This window comes from Biomphalaria glabrata, chromosome 4 (genome assembly GCF_947242115.1).
Source record: "Biomphalaria glabrata chromosome 4, xgBioGlab47.1, whole genome shotgun sequence".
NCBI lineage: Eukaryota > Metazoa > Mollusca > Gastropoda > Planorbidae > Biomphalaria > Biomphalaria glabrata.
In genome coordinates, this window is record NC_074714.1 from 29980942 (window position 1) to 29994836 (window position 13895).

The 13895-nt window shown below is 37.5% G+C and overlaps 1 protein-coding gene across 1 annotated transcript; it reads right to left on the minus strand.

Annotated features, from left to right (window-relative positions):
* Positions 1 to 7959: 7959 nt before the first annotated feature.
* Positions 7960 to 9225, minus strand: LOC129925634 (uncharacterized). The gene is made up of 2 exons (XM_056025304.1): positions 9033 to 9225; positions 7960 to 9002 (listed from the first exon to the last, which is right to left on the minus strand). Exons 1-2 carry the CDS (start codon positions 9223 to 9225, stop codon positions 7960 to 7962), a joined length of 1236 nt encoding a protein of 411 aa, XP_055881279.1.
* Positions 9226 to 13895: the final 4670 nt, after the last annotated feature.

Sequence of the window (13895 nt, forward strand, 5' to 3'; positions counted from 1 at the left end):
AATCTTATTTACAATAATAAGTAAATTTTAATTATTTAATATTTCTTAAACAGTACCGCTTTATTTCTTTTAGATGTAGCTAATATTACCTGACACTGTAAAATCTTTAACAAAATATCACTAAAATCTATTTGGACTTAACAGACGCAAACTAGGACACCAAACGGAGTAGTGTCCACTGAAACGCCCCAAATGATGTAAAGTAAATTTACAAAAAATATAAAATGAAAGATGTCAAAAAAAAAAATGTTCATTTAAAATGATTATGAAAATAGTTTATTACATATATTAAAATCATTTAATCTCAATTGAAACTTTCCATGAATACAGAAAACTTAACAAATCCTGAACTTGTATTAGACGCTACATGTGACGCCATAATTTATGCATGGAAAACACCAACACAGGGTCCCATGGAGCGCCTCAAAGCCTAATCCAATTTACTTCTCAAAATAAAAACAAATTAATTATTTTAAATCCCTACACACGTCTACTATTACATCATCAACATAATTGTTTTAGAAATATAAACTTTTTGTTTAGTAACTGGCTTTAAAATAGATTAACTTTATGATTTAAGACTAAATTGTATTCAAGCCGCTTCACGTGACGTCATGATTGAATGGTTAAATTTAGTAACCTCGTAATAAAAAAGCACTTTGATTAGGATATTGCAATCAAACTTATTTGTAATAAGCTTAAATTTGAGTAGAATAATGAAATATCTACGTACCTGATGGGTTGTTGATTCACAAAAGATCACAAAAGACAGATTAAATGAGATTTTTGTGCAAGATTGCCGGCGATTGATCGGGTCGATGCTTGAGGCGCATCAACGGTTAATTGTGGGACACGCTATTGTTTAAGTACTCCTGTTAATTACTACGCTAGTATTTCCAGCGGAAACGGCACTTCTTTTGTTCTACACAATACCTGTGATGCTCAAAAGAACTCTCATTCATAAAAGGTAGTGTCGTGGGAAAAATAATCCCATTCTTAACACACGCAGCGCAGGCGCTTCATTTGGGACACCTCGACCTATTTTAAGCTCGTTATGCATGTTTAGAAAGCTTTTAAGAAAAAAAAATACTTTAAAAGAAATCTTTAATGCTTGTTGTAACAGAAATGCAATGTTGAGCATATTATTTATTTCTTGTTTACAATTCATAGAGGATTGTAATTCCGTATAAAGTGGGACACATCGCAATGAGCCTCAAACACATTTTTGTGGCCGTGTTTAATCAATATTTTGATAACCTTGAGAAAAACTAAATAATGACATTGAAATATGAGGATCTTGTTAACATATCCCAACAAAGATGGAAGTTTTATGCCCCTTGGTTTTAGTACGATATTAATTCAATCATACCATGGTGTTCCGTGTTACATCAAAAGCCGCCATTTTGGGTAGTAATTTCACACATTTTTTACAATTTCAATATTTCCCTAGCACCTTATGAGCTCAAAATATCAAAATTTATAGATTAACCATTTCTTAATGCAATGTAATGTAAATTGTCACATTTGAATAACAATCTTATGAAATACTGACTTTTTAGTGAACCAACACCTAGTTGTAACCAGTACTGGAGAAACACTCATATTATGTTATAGATCTATCATCTAGATCTATCTACTTTTAGTACTCTGTGGCATTTTACGTCTCAAGAAACAACCTTTTCCCTTTGCAACTTCTTGTCACGTTTTGTGTGACTAAAGAGGCCAATTCTTGATACACAGCTGCGGTCGCAGGTTGAGGATATGTTATCACCAGGCGCTGTTGCATTTTCACCCTTCTTTCTGCTTCTGTTGTGTATGGCATTTGCAATCCGAGATCCTTCCTTTAAATGCTCTCTCTCCATCTTATCTTATATAATACAGACGTTACTTCAAAAAAGAAGATGATTACGTCCTACGTGTCATGCATTTAGTCATGCATATTAACCAATGACTTAAATTCTGCCAAGTCACTGGTTTTCCTGGCTAGCTCAGGCAACCCATTCCATGCTCTAATAGCGCTAGGGAAGAAGGAGTATTTGTACAAATTTGTCCTAGCATATGGGATGAGGAACATGCCTTTATCTTTGTGTCTTTCAGAGTATTTTATTAATTTTGTTTTTGTATTTGAAGATTATGGTTCAGTGTTTTATGTATAATTGCTACTTTACTTTTGAGTCTTCTGTCCTGAAGGCTTTCTAAATTTAGTGATTTTACTAATGGTGTTACTCTAGTCAAATGTGAATATTCGTTTGTTATGAATCTCACTGCCCTATTTTGTGTCTGTTCCAGTTTCTTAATGTTTTCTTGAGTTGAGGGGTCCCAAAGGGAGGATGCATATATATTCTATTATTGGCCTAACCAAGGTTAAATAACATTTTAGTTTTATGTTCTTATTTAATTTATAGAAATTTCTTTTAATAAACCCTAATGCTTTGTTGGATTTTTTTATAGTTTCATCAATATGTGGATTCCATGACAGTTTTTCATTTATTATAACACCTTGGTATTTTGCGTTTTTAGTCTGTGTTACTGGTTTGCCATGAATAAGATAAGTGGAATTAATTTGTTTTAGTTTTTTTGTTACTCTTAACAACTGACATTTTTCTGCTTGGAAAGACATGCTCCAATTTGATTCCCATCTCTGTAATTTATCTAATTCTCTTTGTAAAATATCTGTGTCTTGTGTTGTTTTTATTATTCTATATATTATACAATTGTCTGCAAATATTCTGACTTTATGTAAATTAAGAATAGTAGTGGACCCAAGACTGTTCCTTGTCCTTGAGGTACACCTGAGTTTACTGTTATGGGTGTTGATTTAGAGCATTTATTATTACAGTTTGTTCTCTCCCTATCAGAAAATCTTTAATCCACTGATGCAGTGGACCATTAATGCCGAAATATTTTAATTTTTTTAAGCAAACTATGGTGGTGAACTTTGTCAAAAGCCTTGGAAAAATCTAGTAAGATAGCATCTATTTGTTCACTATTATCTAAACCTTTTGAAAAATCATCAATTAGTCCTATCAGTTGTGTTTCACATGATCTATATTTCCTAAAGCCATGTTGGTATAGGGTGAGGACATTATGTTTGTCTAAGTGGTTTATGATGTTGCTACATATTATGTGTTCTAGGATTTTACATGTGATGCTGGTAAGTGATACTGGTCTGTAGTTTCCTGGGTCAGATTTTTCTCCCTTTCTCCATGTGGATCTATCCAGTGCTACTTTTTCTCAGCTGCTAGTGACACTAGTGTCGATTTTGAAGAGCTTCATGTCGTGTTTGAATACATCTGGCTTTTAGTTTTAGTACTTATTTATAATCTACTGCAATACTAGACTTCCACCTAGTCCTAGACTAAGACTGGCTTTTTGTTACGTCACTGGCACTGGCTAGACTAGATAAAAGTCTAGATGTCACTAGAATGACTAGATCTATCTCAGTAAAGTCTGTAAAGTAGTAAAGTCATCTGTAGTATCAAACTATAGTATCATCATCACCAAGTGTACACTGTGTTAATGTGTAGATCTAGAAATCTAGATCTATCTCGACTTAGACAGTTGACTAGAGAATCCATCAGTCATCAGACTCACTGTCAGTGTCACTGTGTGTCACTCAGATCCACTCGTCACACTCACTGACTCACTCCGACACTCGTGACACTGACTTGACTAACCTTATGAAGGCTTACTTATGCTTATTTAACTTATTTTTAGTAATTACTCACTGTAGTGGAAACAATGTGTCTAGATCTAGAATCTATAGAAATTACCCTATACTAGGCATCTAGATCAGATTCTAGTTCTAGATCTAGAGAGATACATAACATAATCTAATCTAGAATAATGAATAATCTAGATCTCGATGTCTAATCTAGATTAGTAAATTGTTTGTTTTTGACAGAGTGACGTCCCTACCAGGGAAGTAACTCTCTCCATATATCTTTAGTCTAGATCAGTTATTGGTTCTCAACCTTTTTAAAACTATTGGCACTATGCAGCGAGTGTCACAACCGTAAAATTATTTTCGTTGATAAGCATAATAAAATAATAAATCATAATTCTTATGTAGTATCTGATATGTATTGCAAACGTGATATGTTTTATCATGAAACATACTGTTACAACATTTAAAGGAGGCAACTCAACGAGGTATGGAAACAAAGATAATACAAAATTTAATCAACATAGATCACCAAAAAAAAACAAGAACCGTTCCAATCTCAATCTTCTCGCACTTCCTCTTCCTCTCTCCCCGTTCATTTAGTCCATTATCGTGCGCTGGTGCGCAACCATAGAGTCACTACAGAACATGGTCATTACACTGCCCCCTTCTTATGTCTGTTCGTCCCGAACTGACTCTGTTCCTCTCTCCTCTCCACAATACCGATACAACCGATCGACGTGTACCACCTTGCATTTAGTTCGAGGACCCCTCTGGATACGGTACACCACGTCGTTGATTCTCTTCACAATCCGATACGGACCTTCCCAATCCTTTTGTAATTTAGGCGATCTTCCCTTCCTTCTCTTTGGGTTGTACAGCCAAACGAGATCATGCTCTACAAACCCAGTAGAATTGGCTCGTCTATCATATCTCGATATCTGGTCTTCATGAGGTCGCTACTGTCTTTTATCCTACTCATTGCAAGTGCATGAACCCTCTCAAGTCTCCCCCTAAGTTCTGTTACGTATTCGCTAGCTGTCGTTTGTTTTTCTCCTGGCAACCCGAATAAGAGGTCTGCTGGCAGCCGAAGTTCCCGACCAAATAATAATTTGGCTGGCGTATAACCAGTGGTTGCATGAACGGCTCCTCTATAAGACATGAGGAATAGAGGAATGTAGTCATCCCAATCGTTTTGCTGTTCTACTGTCATCTTAGCCAAGTGTTGTATCAATGTGCGATTAAAGCGTTCCACCATCCCGTCTGACTGAGGGCGAAGTGGCGTTGTTCGAGTCTTTTCAATTTTTAAGATTTTACAAATCTCCTGGAATAACTTGGATTCAAAGTTGCGTCCTTGATCTGAATGTAGTTCCATAGGTACACCAAAGCGGCTAATCCAGTGTTCCACTAAAATATCGACTATTGTTGTGGTTTCTTGGTTTGGTATCGCGAAAGCCTCAGGCCATTTACTAAAATAGTCCATTATTACTAGAATATATCTGTTGCCTTTTAGTGTCTCAGGAAACGGGCCAGCTATATCCAGTGCGATTCTTTCGAATGGAACACCTACGTTGTACTGTTGTAGGGTCCCCTTGTCCGACGTTGCGGGCCTTTGGTTGCTGCACATCGATCACATCTTCTGCACCAATCCTCTACGTCCTCCTTGTACCGACACCAATAAAACCTTTGTCTCACTTTCTCCAACGTCTTGTTAATACCCAAGTGACCACCCGTGGAACCATTGTGCAACTCTTGGAGTACTTCTTGGATTCTAACTTTTGGGAGAACTATTTGTAATCGTGTTAATGTCCCATCAGTAGATTCCCACATTCGCTTAAGAACACCGTTTTCCACTACCATTGAGTCCCATTGTGCCCAGTACGCCTTCATGGCAGCCCCCTTTTCAGCAATGTGTTGCCAATCTGGCCGTATTCCCTTCTCCTTCCAAACAAGAACGATTGCCAGATCCTCATCTTTCAGCTGATCCTCTCGGATATTCTCATCAGACCAAGGTCCTAAAACATTCAGGTCCAAACGATGACAATCGATTATCTCTTCCTTTCCCTCAGCTTTCTTACACTGTTTACATTCTGTTTTGCAAGGTCGTCGAGATAGCGCATCAGCATTCTGGTGAATTAGTCCTTTTCGATGGTGAATTTCAAATTCATAGGTTTGCAGACGTTCGATCCACCTAGCGACCTGACCTTCAGGGCACTTAAAAGAAAGAAGCCATTGTATTGCTGCGTGATCTGTCCTTAAAATAAATTTCTGCCCATAAAGGTACTTATGAAAATGTTTTATTGAATCGACGGCGGCCAGGAGTTCACGTCTTATGACACAGTAGTTCCTTTCAGCCTTTGACAAACTTCGACTGAAGTAAGCGATGACTCGTTCCGTTCCATCAATCTTTTGGGAAAGGACGGCGCCTATTCCGGTATTGCTTGCATCCGTATCCAAAATGAACGTCATGCCTGGTATCGGATAGGCAAGTATGGAGGATGAGACAAGTGTGTCTTTTAACATTTCAAAGGACTCTTGACACTCCTGTGTCCAGTTGAATGATCTCTTTTGTTCTGTCAATCGATGAAGGGGTGCACATATATTGGAGAAATTTGGCACAAACCGTCTATAGTACGTACAGTGTCCTAAAAAACTTCTTAGTTCTCGAATATTGGATGGTGTAGGCCAACGTTTTACTGCCTCAGTCTTGTCAGGATCAGTGCTGATGCCGTCCCCTGATACTATGTGGCCAAGATATTTGACACTCTTCCTGAAAAACGAGCACTTCTTTGGATTGATTTTCATACCCGCATTCCTGATCCGTCCAAAAACTTCATGTAGATTTGCCAGATGCTCTTCAAACATCCTACCAGTGACTATAATGTCATCCAGGTATACAAGACACGTGTTCCAATGAAGTCCCTGTAAAATGCGCTCCATCAATCTTTCAAAAGTTGCGGGAGCATTACAGAGACCAAAAGGCATCACAGTGAACTGCCAAAGACCGTTGCCAGCAGAGAAAGCCGTTTTCTCTTTATCCTCAGGATGCATTCCCACCTGCCAGTATCCGCTCTTTAGATCAAGAGTAGAAAAAATCTGTGATCCAGCAAGCGTATCCAAGGTATCGTCTTTTCTTGGGAGTGGATAGCTATCTTTATGCGTGACTTCATTAAGTGCTCTGTAGTCTACACAAAATCGCATGGATCCATCTTTTTTTTTTACTAGGACGATTGGTGAACACCAAGGGCCATTAGAGGGCTCTATGACCCCTTGCTGTCTCATTTGTTCTATCAGGTCTGTAGCCTCCTGTTGTTTTGCGAGAGGAAGGCGGCGTGGTGGCTGCCGAATCGGTCTATTTATTCCAGTATCGATTCAATGTTGTACCATGTCTGTTCTTCCGCATTCTGACTCATCAGATGGAAAGATGTCTGCAAATTTCATTATCAACTCTTTAGCTTTGCTATACTGCTCTTCAGATAGGTTCGCCTTGGTTTCTGTCAAAAGCCTGGTAATTTGAGGGTTGACCGATTCAGTGGGCGTAAAAGAAACGTTGTTAATGTTGCAATTCTTAATTAGGTCGATTGTATGGCATTTAGCAATGTAACTATCCCTTCGTAGATGCTTCTCCCTCAAACCAAGGTTCATGATTCTGACAGGTACTCTCTGATGATCTTAACCGATCATGACCAGCGTTTTCCCTACAGCCACTCCGTCGTAATTGTCTTCCGTTCCTTCGATTAGCGCCGTTCCCGACTTTTCATGTCCGTTCTCTAACTTTCCCCAAATAATTGATTCGGACTGTGCAGGCAGATTTGTATCCTCCGTCAATAGTATTTTCATCATTCGATTGTTTCCTTCTTCACTATCACCTAACAAAGGAATCTCCACATTTCCATACAACAAAGTTCCTCCGCTAATGTTAATGGAAAATCCAAATTTCTGTAGAAAATCTAGACCTAAAATGCAATCATCAGTTATGTTTGCTATCAAAAATTCATGCACGAATGACTGACACCCCAGCTCAAATTCTAAGTTCGCCAGTCCTTTTATGGGCATCAGTTCTCCACTGGTTGTTTTCAGGGAGAAAAGGCTCACATTTGTAAGGCTGTTTGCGACATTTGGCCGAATGACTGAACGTGAAGCACCAGTGTCTATGAGAAACCGATACTTCCGAATTCCAATCCTTCCTTCTACTATAAGACTCCTACTCTTTCCCAGCACAGCTATTGGAGTGACATTGACAGGGACTCCCATTTCCTGGATCGCCGGTTTCTGCCCCTTGAAGCCGACGAATGTTAGTTTTCCTGATAGCCATTGGCTCCAGGCCATGCACCCGTTTCTGATCTGTGCTGAGTCGCTTCTTGCTGATTAGGTGTTCTTCTACACATCCTTTGTATATGCCCAGATTCACCACAGTTCCAGCAACGGACCCTGGTCGCACGATGAGCTCCCTGTGACCGGCTTGGCTTATACTCTTCAAGAACCTCCGTCATCCGTCTGAGTACTTGTGTTAAATCTTCTTCCTGAACTTCCAGTCTCCGACCATGATGACTGTTGATGGATGCGTTCTTAGCGGCTTCGTAGGACAGAGCGTACACAAGGGCTTCGCTGGCCTTACGCTTGCCACTAACTCTAATAACCTTTTTTAGCTCTGGATCTCGAACGGCATCGATGAAGGCATCAGTGACGATTACTTCGAGGAACTCCTGTGCTGCTGTGGGGTATGCCAGATGGGCAAGTCGTTCAATGTCCGTCTTTAGCTCTTGTAGGGTTTCACTGACCCGCTGTTGTCTGGTCTTCAGCTGGACCCTATAAACTTCCTGTAAGTGCTCGTCCTCGTGCTCCATAGCCTGGACGAGAGCAGCATAATCCTGCTGGTTTGGAATGGATTGGACTACTTCGGAAGCCTTTCCTCTAAGGGCCAGTACTAGAGCGGTCGCTTTTTCTTCCTCGCTGCCCCATTTGTTGACCTTAGCAGCTGCCTCAAACTGTCTTCTGTAGACTGACCAGGAGACGGACCCATCAAACACAGGGGGTTTCATCTTTACAAGCCCTTCGGGTAACATTGATCCTGTATTCATCTTTACAAGCCCTTCGGGTAACATTGATCCTGTATTACTCACCGGCGCCTTGCTGAGCCCTTCTCTAACTTGAACTTTCAGTTCTTCTATGTCTTTTTCTACCACATCGACTCTCTGGTTCATCGTGATCTCCATCGTGGTTATTTTCTGGTTAACCGATACCAATTCAGTCCTGATACCTGAATCGAGTGTGTCTATTTTGTCCTGCATGGTTCTAATCCCTATATCAAGTGTATCCATCTTTTCCTGCATCTTACCTAGGAGTTCCATCTTTTCCTGCATCTTACCTAGGAGTTCAGTTATATCTGGCCCTACTTCGAATTGATAACTGTCCGGGTCTTCTTCCTCAATCAGGGCCTGCCGGAGACGAGCTGTAAGTGTCTCCTTGCTACCACCAAGCTTTAGACCTCGATACCGAAGCTCTTGTTTTAGTTCTTTAATCAAGAGTTGGTCTAGTTGTTTCATAATAGGGGAAGCCATTACTAACTTACCTCCCGTTCGTTGAGTCGCCTATAATCGCACTTCTGATACCAATGTTACAACATTTAAAGGAGGCAACTCAACGAGGTATGGGAACAAAGATAATACAAAGTTTAATCAACATAGATCACCAAAAAAAAAAAACCAGAACCGTTCCAATCTCAATCTTCTCGCACTTCCTCTTCCTCTCTCCCCGTTCATTTAGTCCATCCTCGTGCGCTGGTGCGCAACCATAGTCACTACAGAACATGGTCATTACAATACGTTATTCTATTCTGGCAACATGTTTTCGTCCAACTTTGTTTTCCAATCTAAAGTTTAAGTTAGATAGTAGGATTAGATTTTAAAAAAAAAAATCGTTTGATCCTTGGGGTGACACTTTTTACTGCTTCTAGTAATTCTTGTGGCAGTGTCTTCATTACTAATATTTGTCGATGAGTTCTCATGACTTTTGGTGACTAATTCTTTTCCAAATGTTGAAATCCAGACCAACATACTTGCAAACTTGTGCAGACACCAGTAATATTTTCCCAAGAAATTTTTAAACTTTCCCAAAAATGAACCAACTTTCTTTTATACATCACGTGCTGATGTAGTCGTTTCAAGAGTTTGGCCAAAGGAAAACTGTTTTTTTTTTAAATCGTCATAATTAATATACCTAACCTTACGTCTAAAATTATATTTTGTTTTCTTAACGTTCTTTTGATCGAGATCCATGTGAATTGTTTGTTCCATAATGAAATGTTACCGTCAATAACATGGACTACTCAACGATTAAATATTATTAATTATAAACGAAAAAGCTTTTCAATTACGTCAGGGCGTCACCATATCATACCAAAATCGTGTCACGTTACCTTATGAATTAATTTAAATTGTTACAAATATTTATGCTGCGACAATGAAAATGTTTGAACTCATTCTGATTGATTTTTCTGCATTATTTATACCGGTACTCGATTGACAATAAAATTGTAAATGTCACAGAAAAAAAATGTGTACGATGTCAAGTTTTACACGTTAGAATAGACCAAAAAAAAAATATATTTTCGATGGCTTTAGGCGACCCCTAGCGAATCGTCTTTTGACCCCCAAGGGGGCAGCGACCCACAGGTCGAAAAACCCTGATATAGATAGACTCATCACTGGTGCCCAAACATTTTGTGTAGACCTCTTGCCATGTTTTCCAGTTTTTGGAAGACCCTTTGGATATTTTAGAAGATCCATCAACTTCAAATAAGTTTGTTTTTTTTTTCCACTGATTTCTAGGCCATATTATAGTTCTATATCCATTGATGAAATTCGAATTGAAATGAAGCAAAATACAAAAAAATAGAAGCATAAATACATTAATTGACCAAACAAACAAAAATAAATAAATTAATTAATCAACGCCTATAGGTGGGTGGGATGCTTTGCTAATAATATTTCAATATTGAGTTTCAATTTAGTTAGGTTCAATATAATAACTTCTCTATTAGATGATGTTTGACCTGTTTTAAATTCGGAAATAGTGATTTTTTCATCTCGTCCAATGTATAATATGCTTCATAATTTAGTCCTCACAAGAAACACTGAGATTGTGACTTTGTTTTGATCAAATTTGGGTTATCACCTTTTAGTTACAAGTTAACCTCATTAAATTTATGAAAAATGTCTGTTACGTAGACTATGTCAGATTCCTGCTTTTCTTTTAAGAATTATGTCGTTTGCAAATAGTTACATAAGGGTCTTTGATTACCATAATTCAGGGGTGGGCAAATTACGGCCCGCGGGCCACATGCGGCCCGCCTAGGGGTTTTATGCGGCCCGCCGACACCTACAGAAATCAGGTGTGCCCACAGTATGTAGATATATAAAAATGCAAATATTTAAAAAAAAAATCTATATAAATTATTGAAACTGTCTCATTAAAAAAAGTTTTAAGTAAACGAAGATTATGCTTATTGGCTATACATCAATACACTCAATTCAAGACAATGTCTGAGTGTTGGAACAAGATGGCAAGTGTAACAACTGATGTAGCTCGATCTTTGACTGAGAACCATAAAGTTGAAACTGCACAAAGCTGCATTTAATTTAAATATTAAATTGTAAAAATATGCAATACTAATCAAACTTACTAGAGCTAAGGGAGTTAACCACGGGTTGTTCTGATTTATGAAAAAAAATAATCCAATGTATCCGCTAGCTTAGCATGGGCAAGGCAAAGGAGAAGAATATAAAATCTCAAGGATGAAATTGTTATGGTACTTGAAGGACTTGTAACTTTTACCAATATTTCTAATGAAGAGCGGAAGACAAAATATCATGTTTTTTTTTTTTTTTAGAATTGCTATTGCAATTGATTGTTTACATATGAAATGTAAATGCATGTTAAATCTTTTCAAACAAGGCTTTCCCATTTCTACAGGCAAGCAAAAAAAAAAGTTTTGTCATTTTCCTTTGCTGAAAGGTGAAACTATCTTTAGTGAAATGATTATAAGTACAACACTTATTAAGAAAAGCCGATTCAGCTCCAGAGGACATAACTCAAAGTAAAGAGAAGTTCAAGTCATCACTACCACGGGAGTTTTATGGGTGCCAGAAGCTGTATTTTCACACTTAAAAAACCTTTGCTGCTGTTCACACTATTTGGGTACACATACACCAGTTCTTCTTCTTCGATCTCATTTTACATGTTGAAGGGTTCAGGTCAGTAATCCTATATCTGAGATGAACCGCGTAGTGGTTTCTAGATCAGGTAGTTCTCCAAATAGTCTTTCGAGAGTCTTGTTCTGGTCCCTTGATTTAGTATGCACCATTGAAGGACGTGGTCAGCATTCTCTGATGATGCTCCACAAGGGAAGGCTTCGCTCGTCCCGACATATAACTTCCGGAACATAAATTGTCTCATTCAGTGAGCAAGCATTTTTTGTTGAAACTAAACAAGTATAATCACTGGTCAATGTTGACAGACTGTAATTTGACAGCAGTCACACACAGAGGTAACAACTAGTAAGATAGTTTCACAGTTAAGAAACATTATGCACGAGTGTAAGAAGTAAAATACTGCACATTAAGTACAACTGTATATTTGTGGGGATATTGTGATATAAAAAGACAACAGCAATTTAAAAAAATCGTAATACAGTGTATATATGAATTAAAAGACATTCTACACAGCAAGCGTATCTTTCTAACATATATATATATATATTATATTATACATACATATATATATGCACCCGCTAATTACTAAACTTTTTTTAATGCGGCCCTCGATACAAAAATGTTGCCCACCCCTGCCATAATTCATACACTTTTGAACTGTACTGTTGCTTAGAGTTTTTTTTCTTCATGAAATCAGATATAGGATTTTGTAAAACAGGTTTTAAAACATCTTAATGACTAGCAAAGTCAAATTTGCACCTTAAGTAAGCCGTTTTCCGGAGTTTGTTATTGGCCTAAGTAAAGATAGTTTATCGTCAAAACTCAAAACCATCTGTTGTGTTTTTGCTATTGTATGCTTTAGTCTTATATTGAAGAGGGTGTTTTAAACTCAAAATCCCTATTAGCTGCGCTCATGAGATTAGGTAACTGTAGCTTGCATTATTTTTTGTTTGTGATGGTTTACCATTAAAATCTCACCTATAATAAACAAAATCAAAGCAAAAAAATCAGTCACGAAATTATAAATTTGTGCGATTACAAATATTTTTACCAATTGTTTTTGTTTAGCGCAATTTCATGCGTTTGGCTTTCTTAATGAGCTATGATCCTAATCACTTGTCTGGACCAGTTGGAAAACGGGTGGGTGGAGAAAGAAGGCGGGTATCTGTGTAAATATTACCGTGATTGCTTTTTAAACGCATGTGCGTGCATATATATATATATATATATATATATATATATATATATATATATATATATATATATATATATATATATATATATATAAATATATATATATATATATATATATATATAAATATATATATATATATACGGTACAGTTATTTTTTTTTCTGACGGTACGCACCGGTATGGCGAACAGGAGCCTTTTTCAATGTGGAAAAAAAATTATTCCTTTTCTTGCATTTTAACGTTTATTATTAATTTATTAGTAGTTAAAAGTTAGGCAATCCATCACTGAGTACCGGCACCTATTTTTTTTTTTTTTTTACAAAAAAAGCACTGTATATAGGCCTATATATATATAAATATATATATATATATATATAAAGCCTCCTCAAGCTACTAACCACTGTGCCAGGGATGTGCTTATAAAAATAGAAGGTTTTATAGTTATCTACTGTTACTTTCAAACTTTTCTACAAAGAACAAAGGGGACTAATTCACCACATCAGTCAAGTATAATTTCTTTCCCTTGTTCGAGATATCAAACAAAATAGCTAATCAACTAATTGGTTATTTTTTTAAAATCGATTCTTGTTTTTTTTCAGGTAAAAGAAATAATTGTGTAAAACGTCAGCTTGATCAAAGATTGGATGTGGGAGAAATAACGTGTATAAACTTGTGACCAGAGCGAGTTGATATTGTAATAACCAATGAGGAAGTGCTGCAAAATGCAGGGTGCCAGGACATCCGCGCTGTTATCAGCAGCAGACGCCTTGGTCATGCTTTTCAGCAACCAGGTATACAGATGTATGCAAACGCGACATGAAGCT